Genomic DNA, 21823 nt, shown 5'->3' with positions numbered 1-21823 from the left:
AGCATTTTGTTGGCTTTGTAAGTTTGGGGGAAAGGGGCGGGGGTGTCAATCAAGAATTATATCCAGAATACCCCAAGTGTTACAACTTACCGTATTTGCCGGCGTATAAGACAACTTTTTTGCCCTGAAAAACATGCCTTCAAGTGGGGAGGGTCGTCTTATACGGCGAGTATATAACAAACTCTATATTTTGAGTGGAAATGTTGGGGGCTTGTCTTATACGCCCAGTCTTATACGCCGGCAAATATGGTATATTAACATAGTCCAGTTCAACTATTTTCATATGTAATTAATTTAAAATTAATTATTCTTGATTGTCATTCAGGGCATAAATTGCAATCAGGAGTGTTTTTGTATTATTGTCCATTATTTCCACCATTAATATTCTTCCGTCATCAGTATAAATAAATTTCGCTGAGATGGTCTCTTTAATATATAAAACCACTCCTCTTTTCTTACATTGTGTCAAGGAAGTGAATATTTTCCCTAATTTTGGCTGTATCAACAATTGTTCATATTGTTTTTTAATATGTACTTCTTGTAGGCAGATTATATCAAATTTTAATTTCTCTAATTTATGAAAGATTTTCCTTTTAACGGCTGAGTTAAGTTATTAACTGAGTTATTGTAATCAATTTTTTCTCTTCCATGGTTATATTTTATAATTAGGTTTGACAGCTCTCGTGGATCTTGGTTCACGTTGTTCTTTGGCTTCCTCCTTTCCACCTACTGCACCTTCTTTTTCAGTCGTCATTTGGGAGTCCTCTTGGAATTCAATTAGTGAAATTTCTTTTTCTGCTTCTTCCTCCCCTCTGAAAAATTCTGTATAAAATGATTCAGCTTTCTCAATTGAGTCAATTCTATATCTCTGTTCTCTGGAATCAGCCATCTATAATTCACCTCTTTTTTAAGTAATAATTTGGTCAAGAATCGGTATTCCCTTCTCATCTCTCTCACTCTTCTGGGTACTTGTTTCAAGACCACAATCTCCTTTCTATTTCAATGTTTTCTCTCTTGCCACTTGCAATATTTGCGTTTTAATGGCTTTCTTTGTAAATCTGATGTGAACTTCTCTTGGTAAGCTATTTCTCATCGCATATCTTGTGAAGACTCGATAAACCTCATCTATTCCATCCATCATCTTCTCTTCAGTTATTTCCAAAGCTTCAGCCAATATTTCTATCATTATCTCAGCTAGATTTTGTCCTTTTTCTTCCTCTATGTTTTGGAATCTAAGATAAAATTCTGATCTGTCCATCTCCCATCTCAGCATACCACTTTTATCTTGTTCAACCACAGTTAATCTGTTATCAATGTCTCCAATCTTCTTGTCTCTTTGTTTATCTTCTTCAATTTTTTGGAGTCTCTCATCATACTTCATCATCATTTGTTGGATGTTCTCCACTTTTTCATCGGTTTTCCCTGTTCTTTGTTCAATGTTCTCCGTTCTTTGTTCAATGTTCTCTTCTCTTTTCAATATTCTCTGATCTTGTTTGAATATTTTGGATTCCTTGCATAATCATCTGCAGGGTCACTTTTTCTTGTTCTTTTTCTTGCCTTAATATTGTCTGTATTGAACGTTGTCCTTCAGATGGTGGAGAGGAAGAAGTGGAAGTTGAAGAACCAGGAGCTGTTAATTTCCTACTCATTTTGAGGAGTTCAAAATCTTCAGGTTCTTCTAGACCTTAATCCAGTTGAAAACATCTCTTGATTCTATCCCTCTGTTAATGCAACTTAGAATTGTGTTGGCTTTGGGGGCAGCTGCTGCACGCTGCTGGCTCATATTTAAATGGTTGTCCACTAGGACTCCGAAATCCCTCTCACAGTTACTACTATTGAGCAAAGTATCACATATACTGTACCTTTGCATTTGATTTTTCTTGCCTAAATGTAGAACCTTACTTTTTTCACAATTGAATTTCATTTTGTTAGATAGCGCCCAATGTTCAAGTCTCTAAAGATCCTTCTGTATCTTAAGCCTATCATCTGGAGTGTTTATTATTCCTGCCAGCTTGGTGTCATCTGCAAATTGGATGAGTTCCCCATCTGTCCCCTTGTCCAAGTCATTGATGAAAATGTTGAAGAGTACTGGGCCTAAAACGGAGCCTTGGGGTACTCCACTGCATACTTCCCTCCATGTATATGCAGTTCCATTGAGGACTACACGTTGAGTGCGTTTGGTCAGCCAGATACGAATCCATCTGGTAGTGATGCTGTGTAACCCACATTTTTCTACTTTATCTGGCAGTAGTGTTGAGGTAATTCCCCGTTAGGAGAATGAGCGCATACAGGGAGACGTATTTGAGAGTAGTGTTTGAATAATACACACACACAGCACACAGATACACTGTACAGTAAATGTAAGGTTTTACTTTCAATAAAGGTTTAAGCAAAGTTCAAAACAAGCAGTCCAAAGTCATTCACAGGTAAATCAGTCAGTTTTCAATCCAGGGATAATCCAATAACAAATTCCAGTGTCAAAAAACAGTTCAGTAACAGACTTACATCAAATCCAGGAATATCAGTCAATTAGGAAAAATGGAGGAACAGCAATACTTTCCAACAGAAGGAAACAGAGACTCACTCACTTCACTGAGACTCTTCTGAGATTAAAGGTTAGACAACCCAAGTTTCTGGCTCCATCTTATGGCCGTTTGAGAAACCACACCCAATTACACTTTTAGGATTCTCTTAAAAAGACAGTATTAAAATGTCTATCCTGGTTTATATATTGTCCAACCCAAATACCTGTTAGGTGACTTACATTCCTAACAAGTAGGTTATGGTCTACTTTTTAAAATGCCTTGCTGAAGTCCAAGTAAATTATATCGACAGCATTCCTCTGGTCAACTAATTTGTCACTTTGTCAAAGAATGCAATAAGATTAGTCTGGCATGATCTGTTTTTAACAAAAACATGTTGGCTTTTGGTTATTACTTTATTTGCTTTCAGGTGTTCACTGATTCATTGAATACTTGAATTTATTGAATATGCTAATACTTGACACAGTATTCACAACTGCAGATACATTCTAGATACGAGAAAGATGCAAAACTATTAGGCTTTTACACAGAACCAACAGAATTAGATAAAATATTAACAGGAGGAGAAGAAAAATTGATTTAAAAATGTATAATTTACTATACATTAAATTGGAAGAGGAACACATGGGCAAAAAAATTTGGTTACACAATTGAACTAGATAAATGGCAAAAATTGTGGGACAGGAATTACAAATTAACAATATACCGCATATAAAGAAAATTTATACAAGATGTTTCATAGATGGCATTTTGCGCCAGTGTGGTTGGCAAGGATGTTTAAAGACAAATCGTCTAAATGTTGGAAGTGCCACCAGATACCTGGGTCATATCGTATGTGGTGGACTTCCTCAAAAGCAAAAATATATTGGACCAAAATATGTGATTGGAAAAAATGATAAAACATATTGATTTAAAACAAGAAATATTTCTGTTGGGGATCCTACCTGAAAAATATCGTAAGGAAAATGCGTATTTAGTTATTCATATTTCAGTTTCATATTTTAACTGCTGCTAGAATTGTATTTGCCCAAAATTGGAAGAGTGAAGAGATTACAGATGAGAATGTGATTAGGAAAATACTAGAATGTGCGAGAATGAATAGATTAACATTGGCAATTAAGGAGAAAGAGCAAATAGAATACTATATGGTATAGGATTTATTTTATCAATGATTAAATAATAAAAATGGAAGTTAAAAATAGGGAAACAAAATAAAGATGATATACTAAAAGAGACAAGTTAACCTGACGACTAATGTTGAATATTACTACGTTAACATTGTATAATTAACAGGTGGACATTACTATGTTAAATATTGCAGAATTAATGTGCAAAGAAGGATGATGTGACTTTGATTATTGTTTAATGAAGATATTTGTACCCAGACGACAACACACAGTTCAACTGAAGATGGAATGATTGTATTAAAAATATAAATAATAGTTAAAAGAAAACATGCTTCAAAGGAAAAAAAATTCACAAGAAAACAACCACAGGCTCCTGTTCTTGGATATCCTCATCAGCAGAGACAGTGATGCCAAACAAGGAACCCCAAGTCTTATCGCAAAACCACCCACGCCAACTGAGTGTTCAATTACCAGAACAACAACCCAACCTCCCACAAGAGAAGCTGTGTCAGAGCGCTACAGATAATCCCCAAATTATGACTGCTATTGAGCGCAAAATTTCCATTGCTAAACAACAAGGTAGTTAAGTGAATCATTGAAGTGATTAAGTCAGCAACATGGTTGTTAAGTGAATCTGGCTTCCCCATTGACTTTGCTTATTAGAATGCCGCAAAAGGATCACATGATCCCGGGACATTGCAACCGTCAGAAATACATGCCAGTTGCAAAGCGACCCAATTTTGATCCTGTGACCATGGGGAGGCTGCAATAATCGTAAGTGTGAAAAAATGGTCATAAGCCAGTTTCTTCAATGCTGTTCTAACTTTAGTCACTAAACAAATGGTTATAAATCAGGGACTGCCTGCATTTGGATGAGCAGAAACACACTAGCAACCATGAACATCAGAAAAACCATCTACACAACATCTTCTAAAAATTGGATATCCATGCAAGTTCATCAGAAAGTGCCTGAACACCCAACCCACTATAGCCCAACTAATACAAACCATGAAAAGGACATGCATTAAGGGGACATTAAGAAGATCAAGAGTCTTATCAAGACCATCAAAAAAGACCAAAAACATTTCACCAGCAATCAACATCCAGACAAACAGCAATTAACACCAAGATTAATATTAAGAAGTAAACACCCTAATCAAGCTAATAATAAACTGTCCAACCAAGGAACCAGTGAGACCACTCCCACCACACGGACAGAGCAAGCCAGCAGAATATAAAAGAAGGGCAAACCTCACTTCTTGGTAGCACTAGAGATGTAGTGAAACGTCTGCAAGAAAACAAGCTGGGCACCAAGGACCTCCCATTTCAACCCTGAACTACAAATATTCTCTACCAGAGTTCATCTTGCACAATTTGTGAGAGCCCCTGCTGGCTGCTGTTAATTGTAGCATGGCCATCCAAGCATTTCATCACCTGTTTTGAGGGCTTTGCCAAATATACGCATCATGATGACAGGATCTGTAGCTTTCTGCGCGCTCCTCCCTATTTTGGTTTTATAAAAGGTTGGACCAATTCATGGAAGTCACGAGGATCAGTCCTAATCTTGGTAGTGGTGGGACTGCCTCTGAAGCCCATCTGCTGGGAGATTAGTGGGCTTGTGCGGTTGTTTGGCCACTCTGAGAACAGACTGCCAGACTAGGTAGTCCTGAAGGGTATAGCTTTTTTTTTTTTTTTGTAAATTTTATTTGAGTTTTCACAAAGAGAAAAAAAATACAAATAAAACATCTTTTTTGAAAGTAGTGTAATCCCGGGTTACATTTCTTCGTACGGACACAAATTCAGGTTCATGCTCATTTTTATATTCTATTCCATATCTTATTACTATTTTACATTTTCTGCATAGCTTCTCCCCTCTCTTAATTTTCTCAATTTTATTTTAATTATCTCATCTCAATTCAGATCATTGTATTTATATTTTTTGTCTGTCCTGTTCCAATTATCTATTATCTTTTCTCCTTAAACAAAATTTTTCCTGTAGATACTGATTGGAGTATGATGCCTTTATATCTTTTCCCTAAAGTTGTAACATTCAATATAATACATAACTTCCATTTGGATTCTGCTTGGTACATTCTTAAAATACACACTATTCTTAAAAAAAGAAAAAATTATAAATATATATAATTAAAACAACATTCCATTCCAATTCAATTCTATCAATATAAATATTCATTAAAGTCTTAACATCTTTAACATTACTTTTCAATTAAATATCATACTTCTATGGGGACAATTATAAGCTTTCCATAATTAATTCCCCCCTCCCTTTTCACTTATATTTTGTAAAACATTAACTAATTAAAATGTTCCCGTTCCTTCCTAATTCAATTTTCTCATTTATTTTATTTCATTTATTTTATTCACAAACATTTCACTAAATTACACTAACTATTTTATCCCTCATTTTAATCATACGTTGTTTCCAATTTTCTAAAGTTATTTCTATTACTAATATAACAATACAATCTTATGTACCTTTACAGAATCCCTTTTCCAGTTAGATTTTCACCCATTATCTCTAAATAGGTCCTGTTTCTCTATATCTTGCTCCGGAAGGGTATAGCTTATTCTTAAGGGGATGGTTTTGTTCTGCTCTGACCTGGGACCTCACTGGTCCTTCGGGAGTTCTCGATAAGTACTGAGAATACTCAGTAATGATCACTGCTGCTGGTTCCTCCTGTGCATTGGGAGGCAATCCATCTTGTCCTGAAGTATGAATTAACTAAGCCACTCCTATCCTTTTCTGGTCTATCCTAACATTCAGGATGAGTCTGTTAGCATGTTTTCAAGGTAACAAATTTGACTAAGGGCAGTCCTGAGATAGGACCTTTCACTTAATGGCTGTTATGACTGACCTCCCCAAAAGCTACATAGGACCCTGTTTTGAAGTTATGGCCTCTGCACCAGTCATTTGCCCTTATGACCAATCACAGGGATGCTGCCCCCTGCCTGTCACCCTTCACATTTTGCAGATTTCCGGACCTCATCTTGTGGAAGTAGAGCAGGCCATGCGGACGTGCCAAAATATCAGCTGTGGGACAAGCTACTCCTTTTTCCCCCTGCCTTGACAGTCTACACATTGCTACAGAAGCCTTCTATAGTAACAGTATAACAATTGGAAGGGATGTTGGAGATCTTCTAGTCCAACCCCCTGCTCAAGCAAAAAAGCCTATATCATTCTAGATAAATGGTTGTCCAATCTCTTAAAGACCTCCAGAAGATGGGAGCACGCCCAATTTCTGGAGGCAAGCTGTTCCACTGGTTAATTGTTCTCACTTTTAAGAAATTTTCTCCTGAGTTCTCTGTTGGATCTCTCCATGATAAGTTGCTTCTTGTCCTGCCCTCAGGTGCTTTGGAGAAAATATCAACCCCCTCCTCTCTGTGGTAGCCCCTTAAATATTGGAAGACTGCTGACATGTCTCCCCTGGTCCTTCTCTTCACTAGACTAGCCATGCCCAGTTCCTGCAACCGTCCATCATATGTTTTAGCCTCCAGCTCCTTAATCATCCTGGTTGCTCTTCTCTGCACTCTTTCTAGAGTCTCAACATCTTTTTCTGTTGTGCTGACCTAAACCGGATGCAGTATTCCAGGTGTGGTCGTACTGCTGCCGTATAAAGTAGTACCGTCATTTGACGTGATCTTGATCTTATCCCTCTGTTAATGCAGCCTAGGACTGCATTGGGTTTTTGGGCAGCCGCCAGACACTGCTGATCCCTATTTGAGTGGTTGACCATTAGGACTCCCAAGACTCCCTTGCAGTGACTGCTAGCTTTGGGCTTTTCTTGCCTAAGTGAGAAACCTTAACTTTTCTCACCACTGAATTGCCCTTTGTTGGATAAGGCCCAGTGTTCAAGTCTGTTGAGATCCTTCCGAATTCTGAGCCTGTCTATTAAAGAGATGGCCCTTCCCTCCAGCTTGTATCATGAATGTATGGATTAATTTATTGGCCAAGTGTGATTAGACACACAAGGAACTTGTCTTGATGCATATCCTCTCAGCATAAATTAAAAAAAAAACATTTGTCAAGAATCAAAGTGCAACACAGGGTACAAATAAGCAAGCATACTATGAAACAGTCAATATAAACAGTAAGGATACAAACAACAAAGTTACAGTCACAAGTGGGAGGGGAGGGGTGATAGGAGTGATAAGATTAATTGTAATGCAGACTTCGTAAATAGTTGGGCAGTGTTGAGGGAATTATTTGTTTAGCAGAGAAATGGTGTTCAGGGAAAAACGGTTCCTATGTCTAGTTTTTCTGGTGTGCAGTGCTCTACAGTGTCGTTTTGAGGGTAGGAGTTGAAACAATTTTTGTCCAGGATGTGAGGGGTCTGGACACCTGCAGATTTGAGACCTTCAAGCCCCACCCCAACCCCTAGGGCATCCTGTGTTCTGTTGAACAGCCTGCTGGTTGGTTTAAGAACCACATTAGGGAGAGCAGGGGGTGGGGGTCATTAAGTGGGTCGTCTTAATGGCCATCATGACATGGCTCCATCATGGGAAGACTCCATCACAGTCATATCTCAGAGTACCTATTAGTTTGAAAAAATGCTACTGGACTCCTCAGAAGTTTTGGCTGCTCAGATGCAGCTCTCCTGCACTGGGTACCCCAAGTTCCAATTGTCCTGATGGAATAATCACTTAGGGTCCTGCACCCCTTCTGTGAGACCCCCCCAAAAAAAAAATTGCCTTCTCATCATTGCCCTTTACCATTTCAGTGGTTTCTCCTCTCAGATGGATTTGCACTCCGTGGCTTTCTTCTGATTTCTAACCTATCCAAAGAACCCCCTTTGGATTATTGCTTAGCATCTGCTGTAAGCCTTGTGTCATTATGAGCTTCAATTTTTGTGACAAGAATTCCTGCACAGGTAATTACTATGACAAAAGGGACCAGAATTGTCCTTGTTAAGCAACATGGTTTTTCAGTGAATGTGATGGCAATTCTGGCAGTCTGCATTGCCATGGTTAAAAGCAAGGACCATGCAGGTCATTAAGTGAGGATCTCACATGACTGAATTCTGACTTAGCCAGCTTCCTCATTTACTTTGCTTTGAGGAAGTTGGCAGGGAATCTTGGAAATCAGGACCATGTGATTGTGGCTCATTGCAACTTTGTAATTGTGAGCTAACCCCAAGAACCTGGATCACAGCCATGGGACTGTGACAGCCAGAACTTTGGGGACCGATCGCAACTTCTATTTCAGTGGAGTCGCAAGTTTGAATGGTCCCTGAAGTGTTGTCACCTGAGGGCCGCCTGTAATCCCTAGAGGTTGTCTTGTATTCTTTGGTTACATTCCTCTCCTTCCATTTTCTGCACGTGATGTTTTTTTTACTTTGGTATTTTAATCAACTCTGTAATATTTGCCGTCTCCCTGCCAAATTTTTGTTTCATCACTGAAGTCATTCTCTGGAAACTGGATTTTTAAAACTATCCTTGAGCTACCACAAGTAGGCCAGCAAAAACAGTGCTCTGATCAGAGGTCCTGAGCAAACTCACTGGGCAAACTGTCAGTGCAATTGCCAGTTGTAGGAATTAAAATTACTCACTTCTTCTGTCTGCTTTGAAAATCTCATGTGAGATTTGAAGGATAAGATGTTAGAAAAGTGTATTTCTTTTTGTGTGCATAGACTATTACTCCTTGGTGTCTAGCTCCCCAAATTATTGCCTGTTCCGGGTTCACAAGTTTCTTCCCAGTTGGGGCAGTTATGTGAATTTTTTAAAATAAAATCCTTGGGAGACAAATAGCATAATATAGTCATAATATGGGCAACATAGTCTCTAAAGTCGGAATGGGGAAAGGATGTTCCCTTAAAGGTTGGTTTCTTTTCCCCTGGGAATCAATGATGGCCAGGAAACTTGTTTTGGAAGGTGGGCAGTTTTAAATGAAGAGAAAGTAGAAACTGAAGCAAGGGAAAAAAGAGTTTCTGTGGAAATGAGTGGGTGTGAAAGAATACGAGAAAGGAAGGGAAATGCTGTAACTGAAGGAGAACGTTAGGGGCAGAGAAAACGGAATAGAATGGTAGGATACAGTATGGCTGGAGAAACTAAGTCTTCGGGTGCAAAGAAGATTTGAGAGGATGGAGGAATAGGAGGAGATGGTTACTGAAGGTGTGGAGAGTATAAACTGCACAAGTGTGTGAAGGGAGGGAAATCCCCTGCATACTATGAATATCAGGGAAGAAAGGGGTTTCGGAGAAGAAGGAAGCCTCAGTGGAGAAGCAGTTAATGGGACTGATTAGGAGCAGCAGCAGCAGCAGCTCCTGCTATGCAGTGGCTGCTTGGGATCAGGACTCGCTGTTGGCAGCTGATTGCTCCCTCAAATATAACTTTCTTTCCCAAGCCAAATCTTCTCTGTTTGGATCTCAGGGAAAACTTTTATCAAATGCTTTGCTAAGCTCTTGATACAGTGTTGAACTCATTCACTTCAATTAAAATAGTCACTCACATTCTCTCCCTCAAAAGAGGAAATCAAATTGCTTTTGCACCTGTTCATGAACACACACAAGTTCCTGTCAAGTAATACATTCTTTTCTACATGCTTGCAAACCTACTGCTGAATAATCTGTTCCAACACCATCCAGATTGGTGATTGGTTATCCATCTGGAATCTGATAGTTTAAATGCTTATTTACAGTTATTTCTCTTTCACCACAATCTGACACCTCAGATTGTAGTCTTCTGAGTAACCAATCACATCCCAAGGGCACAGAGAATGAAATCTCCCTAGCATTAATTGCCCAGAGGACCCCAGCACCAACCCTCTTAATAGGCGATGCTGCTAGGCAGCTGGATGGGTGCTCCAACAGTAGAATCCGTGATTTGAGGAAGAGCTTAGGAAAAACACATCCAGGCACCTTCACCGCAGAGCCACTGCAGACAGTCGAACTGCCCTGGAAGATCCCTACCCCCGAGGTCAGGGCTCCTCGCCACCTGTGCATCTGGAGTGCAGATCCCCAAGGGATAGGTCAGGGCTGGTCAGAGGCACCAGGCCACCACTTTGCATCTCCAATCTCTTTAATCAGAATTTTGTAGCTGGGAGCATAACCCTTCACTTTTTATTATATAATATTTTTAAAGGGAAGATAGAAAATACAATAAATAGAGAGGAAAAAATTAAAAAGAAAGCTAAAAGTGCAAAAAAAAGGAAAAGGAAATAAAAAGAAACAAAGAGGTAGCTTCTAATATTCTTTACAGTAGCTTTAAATTGTATTTAAATACAATTCTAAATTTACTTCTTTCCGTAAAGTTACATGATTCCCTTTCACTAAACTATTTTGTCTAATCATCAAAAACATCATGAATCTACTTTTTTCTCATAAAGCTCATAAAGAGTTTCCAGACAGCAATAAATACAGATATTGCCTTCTTCGATCAAAAAAAGTCAATTTTAGCTATCTTAGCAAATTCCATAATTTTCACCAATCACCATTCCTCCATTGTGGATTATGCCACATTGTTCCATATAATAATCTCGTTGCAGTTATGTACAGAAACAGTTCCGTGACTTTGTCCAATCTCCAAATAAAAACCTCTGGTCTCAATTGTATATAAATCTTTAACATCCTATAAATCAGTGTCTGCATTTGCAATAAAAAATTTCTAGTTTTTTTATACATCCAGCAAACAAAATGTGTCTTGTTCACATTTCCAACCTAAATTTGAAGTGCCTTGATACATTCTGGATAATTTATCTGGTGACATATATCAACAATACATCATTTTATAAAAAATATTTTTAAGATTATAGCGTAAATTTCAACTGAGCAGTGTGGTGACCTTGTGAAGACGCTCGCCTCCCACTCGGAAGGTTGAAAGTTCAATCCTAGGTAGCGGCAGATGTTTCTCCTAGGGCTCAGAGGGAAAAAAAATCTGTTAACTTTACATAGGCTACAGGAAGGGCATCCAGTCAGTAAACGCTCACTTCCATCCAGTTGACCCGACTCTACCCTGAATTAAAGGATTATAGGGTCATAAAAAGGGAGGTTTTAGTATAAATTTCAATTATTTTAGCCATATATTTCCCATTGTTTCATCTGTATATTAGAAGCAAAATGTTCAGCACATTTTATCCTACATTTTTTCACTTGTTCCTTTTCTGTTTCAAATCCCAATATGTTTATGTTTTAGCAATTGTATGTTCAGCATTGATACCCAATTCTATTTATTTATTTTGTCAAGCATGTATTAGATAACATATATCTAATTTTAACTTATACAAGTATAAACATGATTATGAATACACGAAATGAATACGAATAAAAAGGAACATTAGGACAGGGATGGTAGGCATGTTGGTGCTTATACATGCCCCTTACAGACCTCTTAGGAATGGGGTGAGGCCAACAGTAGACCGTCTGAGATTAAAGTTTTGGGGTTTGGGGAAGAAACCAGAGTCAGGTAGTGTATTCCAGACATTGACCGCTGTTGCTGAAATCGTATTTTCTGCAATTGAGTCTCTCTTGAACTCAGTCTTACAGCGTTCATACATTATTTTATCTGAATCTTTCTAATAATTATAAGCAAGACAACCGTTGATGGCTATTATCTCTCTGCCAGCAGTTCACCTGTTTTTAGTTCCAGGAGAAGCAAGAAGAGCTGGAGGCCTTGATGAACGCTCTCTTCAAGGGAGTCTTTGTTCACCGCTATCGGTGAGTGACATCAGGGCACACGTGAAAAGAGCAAGCTCAAGATCAGGACTCTGATCGCTGTCCCGGTTGTTTGCTTTCCAAGGGACCTCTTACCTGATATCCGTGCTATTTGCATTGGAGAGATGGGTCAGTGGATACAACATTACACCACTTCCTTCCTAACTGATGGTTACCTCAAGTACATTGGCTGGACTCTGCATGACAAGGTGGGTTGCCAGGGCAGAAAACGTATTTGTAGGGCGTTCAGGAATTAAAAGTTTATGCAAGATATTTAAAGCACCCTCGTTACTTAATTCGTGTTTCCAGAATCATGAGCCCATCTGAATAGAACTATGCAAAACATTTGAACAAGATGCTTTGTAACATAAGAGCATGTCCATAGCAGTTTTTATTTATTTTGATTTATCAATCGCTTATAAGATAATAGCTATAAGTATATACATAGTTATGAATACATGAAATGGGTACATATAAGAAAAATAAAAGAAACAATAGGACAATCAAGTTTGGTGCGGTTAACCTTGAGTTTGTATCTATTGTTTGCTCTTGTGTTATAATGGTTGAAGCTGAAGTATTCTTTGACAGGTAGGACATTGCAATGTATGATTTTATATACCATACTTAGATCAGACCGAAGATGGCATAATTCAAGGTTTTCTAGGTCTAGAATTTCAAGTCTGGTGGCATAAGGTATTCTGCAACGAGTAGAGGAGTGGAGAACTCTTCTTGTGAAATATTTCTGGACTTTCTCAACTGTGCTAATATCAGATACGTAATGTGGGTTCCAGACTGATCAGCTGTATTCGAGTATTGGTCTAGCAAATGTTTTGTATGCTCTAGTTAGTAGTGTGATATTACCAGAGAAAAAGCTACATTGGATTAGGTTAACAACTCTTAATGCCTTTTTGGCTATGTAGTTACAGTGGGCTCTAGCATTTAGATCATTAGATAGAGATGAGTATTCCAAGGTCCTTTATAGAGCTTGGATCATCGACAAGATCTTGACTATTCAGCTTGTATTTTATTGTTGTGCTGCCCAACCAGTATATGGAAATTGGAATAGTTAGTTAGGAATTGGGAGCTGTCCCCTTAAGGGAATGCATCATGGTAAATGTAGTTAAGATATCCTGGGAAATGTAGTCCATGTCATGTGGTCACATCTGTAATCCTGATTGGTCACTGAATTGACCCTTGGGTTGGGGGAGGTTTCTTCACTCTTGCTCAGACCCTAGCATCGTGCTAGCGTCTCTCCTTTGGCTCTACTACTATGGGATGAAATGGGGAAAGATTATGCAAAGAATTGGACATTAGATGCATCTCGACATAACTGAGTTACCTTGAGGATACCTAATATAATCCAATAAAAGAAACTTTGTATGAAAGAATTTGTAGAGTTATCTATCTGTCTTTATATTCAACAATTGAATCAAAGGTGAATAGCAGTTGCTTTTGAAGTGTTAAAACACCCACAACTTCTTTCAATACACACACTTCTTCAAAAGATGCTCCCAGCTGTCTCTGCTTTGCAAAAGACATGGCTGCTTTAATCTTTTGAAAGGGTGTTTTGCATGTGCTCTTTTGCACATTGTGAAGGGTCTTTTTCAGATGGTCTAAACAGCTATATGGTCGCCATCCTATTTAAGATTGTTGGTGCTAATTCAATACAGCGGGATGTGTCATAGTGGCATTGATGCCAACTCCTTTTTACACCGACTAGAAGAAATTCTTGTAATTGGCAGCAGTAGTTATTCTTCCTTGCCCGTTTTCCCAGACACCTGTGCAGCTCTTCAACAGGAGCGGCTATGCCTTTTGCACATGGAGGGAAGTGATGCCACCAAGTATCCTAGTTGTATTAATAACTGATGTAGGAAGGATGAGTTAGCATTGTTGTTACCTTAATGACCCATGTGGTCTTTAATGACCATGTGGGAGATCTGAGATTGCAGTCACTGAGCAAAGCGATTACATGACATCTCACTTTAACAACCACTTTGCTCAGCAACAGATTCTGGGCCCGATCATGGTCATAAGTGGAGGACTACCTGTACAGCACAATTCTGTTCTCTTTCTCATTCTGAAGCTGTTCGTGTCTTGGTCCTGGTGGCCTTAAAGCTGTCTTCCTCATCTTTGAGCCAGCAAGGAACGCTTTGTATCCCATTCCCCCCATCTCGAAGTGATACGGGTAGCGTCTTAGAAGTACATCTTTCCTGTTGCAGTCTCATTCTTAAGGCACGGTGTATCCCATAGATTAGAGTAAGGGTGACCTCCTTCCTATTCGTACTTAGAAGAAAGCACAATTCTATTTACCAGGATTCTGGATCATAATATTATTCGGTCTGTTTGGGAAAAAGCCAGGTATCCAATTGTGTGAGGGGCTTTAATTTGAATCCCTGTACTGAGCAGAGGACCAGGCTTGATGGCCTATATAGGTTGTTCCAGTTCTGTGGGTCTTTTTACTGTGTATTGATTTGTGTATTGGGCTTGTTATACAACAAAACCCTTCCACTAACGCACCCATTTTATCTATTGATTATGGTGATTAAGAGAAGAATGAAGTTCAAACAGATGAGGACTTTTCCTAAAATTAAAACCCCTGAGTTCAATCTCCTTCAGGATTGAATGCAGGGATCCAAATGTCATTGCCCCTGGTAGAGAACTGTCTTATCATCACCTGCCCATTATTCTCCCTTTTCCTGGTCTTGCAGTAACAGGGCTGTTATTCTGTGTTGTGCATTGTATGGTAGTAAAGAACAGCATGCCCGTTTAGGTTATCATGTTGTCTCAATCTTTGCTGTTTAAGGGTCAAATGTCTCTCGATTGGTCTGTTCCCAATTTGTGACCATTTTTGTTGCCATTTTCTGAACCTGATACTGGTTGGGTTATTTGTCAGAGCTGACAAATGCAAATTCAGTACAAAGGAAAAGACTTGGGGTTACTCATCACTCTTTGCAGTTTTTAGACATTATTTGATTTTGGGCTTTGAGAAATCAAATAGCCTGATGATGGGCTTTGTCTTGCAGCAGTGGGAGGTCCGACTCAGGTGCCTACTTGCACTGCAAGGCTTGTATTGCAGCCCAGAAACTGCCTCGCAGATGGAGCTTTTCACCAGTCGCTTTAAGGTAAACAGCCGTAATATTTCCCACTGGCTTTGACTAGCAGATCCACCTTGAAAAGGTGGCAAGAGTTTTATTAATGGGATAGGTCACTCTGTCCTCGGTCTCTCTTGCATACTCTGTAAATGTCCAATTTTCTCTTTGCTGCTATCTCATCCCGAGTTCATGAACGAAAATCCTCAAAAAGCTGCTGGGGGTTGGGCAACATGTATATGAAGTAACTAACTAACAAAAGCTTTCAGAAATAAACCAGACAACCTATAACCTCCTGGGTCACCATTTCAGAGATATTTCCTTACTTAAACAGAATCAGAATGGCCACAGGTGGGGGTGAGGAGCTACTTCTGATCTTCCTTCCAGATTCTTATTGAGTTTCCTTATGGGGGGCTGGCACAGAACTTCAGAAATTTTTCTTTCTTTCCTCCCCCCCCCCCTCCTTCCTTCCTTGCCTTCTTCCTTCTCTCCCTCCATTCTGTCATTATTTCCCCTCTCTCCCTCATCCTTCCTTCCCCATCCTCCCTTTCCTTCGCTCCTCAAATTCCTGCCAACATCCCTATTTACTTTGCTTGTGGGAAGCTTGCAGGGAGGGTCAGTGGGGAAGCTGGCAGGAAGTCCAAGACCAACAGGCAGGTAAGTGGCTGCAGCTGAGTGGGAGGGAGAGAAGGGGTGTGCGGTTCAAGTCAGGAAAGATATTTGGAGGTGCACAAGGGATGCCATAGAGGGGAAGAATGTCTTGGGAGGTGCGAGAGATGCTATGCAGGACAGGTTGGGGGAGCAGCTGGGGGGGCCAGCATAGGGCAAGAAGAATGCACGGGGGAGGGACTGCGTAGGTTGTAAAAGATCCCCAAAATGGGGTGCTTAGTAGGGTGCAAGAGGTGCCATGAAGGCCAGGGATGGTGTGGATTGGGAAGGGTGTGTGTGTGTGCGCGCGCACTCCAAAGGTGCTGCATGGGTCAGGAAAGGCATGGATTGGGGAGGGAGTGGTGTGGTGTGCAAGAGATGGATTGGGGAAGGCACGCAAGGGGAGAAGATATGTGGGGGAGCAGCACAGGTGGGGAGAGTGTGTGTGGGGGGATTGGCATGGGCTGGGAAGGGTATGGGGGGGTTCGTCCCCCCCCCTTTCTAGCAGACAGGCAAGTGACCATAGCTGAGTGAGAGAGAGCAAAGAAGTTTTAATTGGGTTGGAGCCAACCTAATCTTGAATGAAACAGTTCTGTGATAGGCATACTCCCATTATCTACCACCCAGGTCTAAAGCGTGGATCGGGTTGCAAAAACTCAAACATGTACAATTACAGATGTAATTTAAGTATAGCACTTGGGCCAGTGAGGCATTTGACAAAGTAAACCCCAATCTACTTCTGGGTAAGTTAGAGAAATGTGGGATAGACAGCATCAGCCACACCAGATAGATTCATAACTGGCTGACCAGCTGCACTCTACATGTGAGGGACGAATAAAGTCATAGAGGAAACGATGATTTCGAGGTATGGCTGCTAAAGGCGGATCATAAGGCGAATCACCTCGTGAATCATAAGGTGTACTTAGTTTTCCTCACATGGCCTCTCGGCAACCCTCCTAGAATCACTGCAGGAGATAGGTAGCCACATAGTTTTGGTAAAGAAAAATAAGCCTGTATATAGAGCAATCCCTCCTTCATGTGCTTATTTTATTACAACTAACCGCTCCATATAAATAGCTTTCCTTGTAGGTGTATCTTTTAAAATAACACAGGTGTGCTCAATCGGCTGCACCGTCATTTCAAAGAAGCCTGTGGTTGGTCAGAGTGTCAGCACTTAGAGCCAGGCTTCTTAAGGCTTTTGAAAAAGTTGTAGCCAGAGATCGGGTTTAGGATCACAATTGGGACGGGGACTTCCACTGTACGTTGGTGTGGTCCTAAAACAAGTCACCACGTGGCAGTCCGATTTTATGACCATTTTTACTGTAGTAAATGCAGCAAATCGGCACGATGGATCGCTCGGCTTACCCAATTGCGATTCGTTGTCAGAAACCAGTTGTCGGAAGGTCACGAATGCTCCTGTGGCCGCAAGAGGTTGCAACTGGTTGTGAAGTTGAGCAAGTTGCCAAATGCCCAAATTGCCATCATGTGATTGCAGGGTTGCTATGGTGGTTGTAACTGCAAGGACAGGCCGTCATAACTTTGAGCCATTGTTAAAAACAAACCAGCCCTGAGGACTGCCTGTATCTTGGAGGCGCCTGTAACCGTGGCATAGAGCACAGCCATGTGCAACAGGTAATGGTCAAAGAGAGCACACTCGGATGCGAGTAGTATGGAGTACAGGTAGTCCTTATTACAGTTCTTTTAGTGACTGTTCAACGTTACATCGGTACTAGTGACTGTTCAACGTTACATCGGTACTGAAACAAGTGACTTTTGGCTGTATTTCAGTTATGATCCTTGCAGCACCCCCAGAAACATGATCAAAATCCAGGCGCAACTGGCTCATATTTATGACGGTCGTAGTGTGTGTGTGTGTGTGTGTCACGTGATCCCCTTTTGCAACCTTCTGAGGAACAAAGTCAATGGGGAAGCCAGATTCACTTAACCAGGTTACTAACTAATCAACTGCAGTGATTCACTTCACAATTGTGGCAAGAAAGAGTGTAGAACTCAACAAACGTCTCATGTAACAACAGAAATGTTGGGCTCAGTTGTGGTTCTAAGCCGAGGACTACTTGTATAGTATAAACATTGTGGTAATAGTAACTGAGTAGTACCATTATGGTAGCAAGCGTATAGGGATCGCATGGGAGGGGAACAATAAGACTTTGCATGGGTTGGTTTTTACAGCACAGAACTTCTCTTCCAGGGTGCCGTCCTCTTAATGTCTCTCCGGGGTCGGTCTCGTTTTAAGAGGAGAAGCCTCACCTCGGCCGCCTGTCTCGGTCAGAGATAGGAATTGTTGGGGTGACGGGTTACACCTGCTGAACTTTTGTGACCCTTATCTGGAAGTTTTCTAAGCTTCCTCTTTTTTCATTGCACAAGTGTCACTTAGCAACTTTAATTTTTGTAACTTGCATGTTGCGATCACCAAACACAATTACTGTATGCTGCTACAGCAATATAGAGTTAGTCGGGTTGTCTTTGAAGACAATGGGCACAGAGCACTGTGGCTAAATTATTTGTGGGGAAATCCATTCTTGTAGTTTAATTATTCTGAAGTTGGTATAGTGGCTGCAGAAGACTTCCAGAAATGCTCAGGAGAGCCCTGTTTTTGAGATACCAAAATGAAGTACACTTTACACCCTCAAAGCTGCCAAAAAGTAATGCTCAAGCACAACTACAGTGGTCACTGGGCTCTTCCCCAGAAGAACACCAGAGTCTCAAAGCCCACAAAGTGGTTACAGGTCATGTGCCTTCTGAAATGGTAGGCAGGAATTTCAGTTGAAATGTAGCATTTGAGAAAGAGCAAGACCTGACCTTACTACCAGCAGGCCTGGTGTGTCTCCATTCTGTATTTCTGAAGAGGCTCCAAGCCTGCCTTTCCACCCATATTAGCCTCTTTCAACAAAAGCATCCTTTATTACACCTTCACACTGAGGAAAGGATAGCAACCCGTTTCTTGTAATCTAGCTCCTTCCCCTCCAGCAGTTTCGGGGTTGCCAGCTCTTTCAAGGCTCAGGGCCCCTGATAGCAATCAAATATGTACAAGTGAAATGTATTATTTGTCGTCCTCCATGTCCTAGCAGAGGAGTGGAGAGGAGGCTTGACTTGGAGGCAGGTTCCCAGCATCATATATGTACCTAGTGGAGGTTCAGTGCCCCTGTGGCAGCTTTCATAAATTACAAAATGTTAACCACAAAGACGTGGAATGATCATATAAAAGAATAAGCCAGGAAGCTGAAACATATTTGTTAAGTACTGAAAAATACATTTGATGCATTTTCAGGGAGATAGGGAACCATTTCTAAAAAGTGGGTGGTCCCCGCTCCCTCCAGCACCTCCTGTTTTTCTGCAGGAACGGATTGTGGCCATGGTTCTGGATAAAGAGCCCCAAGTGGCAACGGAAGCTGTGAGGCTGCTTACTCTCATCCTTCAGTAAGTGATGCCAGAGTAATCCGAAGGCACTGCTAGCATTCGAATTGCTCGTCAAAGTCCATGTTCTCTGGCCAGGCTGCCAGAGGGTCTCCTGTGTTTTGAGTCTGTCCTTTCTACCCCTCACTTAGAGGGGGTTGGGGGTTGGCATTTTTCACGTGCACTGAAGATTGGTCTCTGCAGGAATATGGACGGCGCACTCACAGGTGCTGACTGTGAAAGGGTCTTCCCACTGGTTTATGCTTCCAGTCGTCCTGTAGCTGCTGCTGCAGGTGGATTTTTATACAGAAAGTGAGTATGGTCCTCCCCCCCACCCCCACCCCCCGGCACCTCAGCATTCTGAGCAAGCACTCAGTTGTGTGTAGGAATACAATATCCTGTTTCTTCCCAAAGATTTCTGACTTGGGCTCTGTTTCCTAATGTTGGTGGCTTGGCTTGTAGGTTGTTGGCACCCAAGGTAGATGCCGGGAGGAAATCAGGGGACCTCCATGAGGGCACTCGTGTCTTCCTCCAGTTGCTTTTGGTGTTCTTTATTGAAAGTGAGGTGAGTGAAACGTTTGAGCCACAAGGAGAAGGTGAAGAGTCCTGGCGGCCCTTAGCCAGGCTGGTTTTAGTGCAGTGCTTTGTTCTCCACCCACAGTTCCATGACCATGCCGCTTACTTGGTCGATAGCCTGTGGGACTGTGCATCTGCCCTGCTGAAGGACTGGCCGATGCTGACAGGCCTCCTGCTGGAGGAATCCTCCACAGAAGGTGAGCGGAAGTGGGTGGGCTTTGGCTCATGTCAGCTTTTGGCTGCTAAACGAATGGGGGAAATGTGCCCTCCGACTTCCTTAAAACCCATGTGGAATACCAGGGATCCCTCCCTGAGGATATCTGCCCATGGACGTAGCCAGAGGTCGACTGTGACGTGCGCAAGTGGCTGTTCTGCCGCTGTGGGATGCCATGACGATTATAAACACCCAAATTTTGGTCACATTATTGTGGGGATACTGTGACAGGTGTGACTATGAGGACTGGTTGTAAAGTCTTGTTGTAACTTTGAACAGTTGCTAAACGGGACAGTTATTAAGCAAGGACTACCTGTAATACCTCTCAAGGTAGTATTGGCCTTCCTAGCAACTATACTACACTGGATTCATGTTGAATGTGATTGGCCGGGATACCCTGATCTGCCCATGTATTTGCCAAGAACTTTCCTCATGAAAGTAATCGCATGACTGCTTAAAGCAGACCTGCCGTCCTCCTCCTATTCCTTCTGTACTTTCCAGTTGAATCTGATCTTTGGGGGTGGGGGAGTTCAAGTGATTTTTCTTAGAAGGATGACCAGCTACAGCTCCGTTTCCCTTCCCTGAGAGAAGACCGACACAAGGACGTTAAGACGGTGTTTCTTGTATCATTCTTGCACCAAGACTGCTCTCTTTGGGCTGCATCTATACATGGCTTTCTGTTCATTTCTCACTTCCCAAAGAACTTGTGCTTCAACGGAAGAGACTTATGTTGTAGCTCAGGATTGAACTGTGTGGAGTCCTTGGTGCTCTCAGAACTTGGTTGTTTACTTGCAGACATTTTGTCACCACCAACTAATATTAGTGCTGGTGAGTATTGAGTTTTGCTCCAATTAAAGCCCTCCAAAACACCGTAACTAAACCAATGGTCCCAGTAGCCTTGCAACATGCAGTGTAAGGACTGTATAACGGCCACTATATAGGACAGGCAGGCAGAAGACGGGCAAAGCATATCCGTGAGCAAAAGCCAGCAATCGGGAGACATGATGAAAACTCCTTAATCCCACCATGCATATGGACAGCCTCAGCCACATTATCACCCAGGAGAAGAAAGCATCCTAGGCCAAGCCAAATCCAATAATGCCAGGGAATTCCCGGAAACTTGGCACTTAGACAAATCAGCCATCAATAACATAGAAGATAAACCAGATTTATACATCAGAGATAATAGAAAATCTAAGAAAGAAACTAAGATAAAGACATGCTTTGCAGCAGCCAGCAGCCCGATAAGCAAGGATTAACACCAGACAAACAGAAAACAGTAATCAAGGAATCACCAAGGAGAAAACTACACACCCCCACACCCCCGCCAACACTGGCAGGGCAAGCTACTGTATATAAATGGGGAGAGAACCCCGCACTCACTGATGGTATTACCTTTTTGGGTGATGAAATGTCTGCAAGCAAACCACTAGGCTCAGAGAGTACCAAGGGCTCTTCGATATTGTCTCTTATGCAAGCCTTCGTTCATTCTGAGCTCTAGCTTTTCTGACACAATTGCTGTAGCTACTGGAAGTACTTTATGTTC

The 21823-nt window shown here is 41.3% G+C and overlaps 1 protein-coding gene across 1 annotated transcript in view; it reads left to right on the top strand.

The window, feature by feature from the left end:
* Positions 1-21823, top strand: part of STAG3 (STAG3 cohesin complex component) — a 62709-nt gene that overhangs the window by 15284 nt on the left and 25602 nt on the right. The window contains exons 7-13 of the mRNA XM_087962322.1: positions 12266-12339; positions 12422-12545; positions 15360-15458; positions 19432-19511; positions 19692-19799; positions 19950-20052; positions 20149-20260. Coding sequence (XP_087818448.1) covers positions 12266-12339; positions 12422-12545; positions 15360-15458; positions 19432-19511; positions 19692-19799; positions 19950-20052; positions 20149-20260 — 700 coding nt within the window. The remainder of the gene's footprint in view (positions 1-12265; positions 12340-12421; positions 12546-15359; positions 15459-19431; positions 19512-19691; positions 19800-19949; positions 20053-20148; positions 20261-21823) is intronic.

Source organism: Notechis scutatus, chromosome 3, assembly GCF_049901735.1.
Source record: "Notechis scutatus isolate UNSWTSFEM ecotype Mainland chromosome 3, rNotScu1.2, whole genome shotgun sequence".
NCBI classification, from domain to species: domain Eukaryota; kingdom Metazoa; phylum Chordata; class Lepidosauria; order Squamata; family Elapidae; genus Notechis; species Notechis scutatus.
The sequence above is the reverse complement of the archived record's forward strand: the minus strand, read 5'-3'. Positions and strand labels throughout refer to the sequence as shown.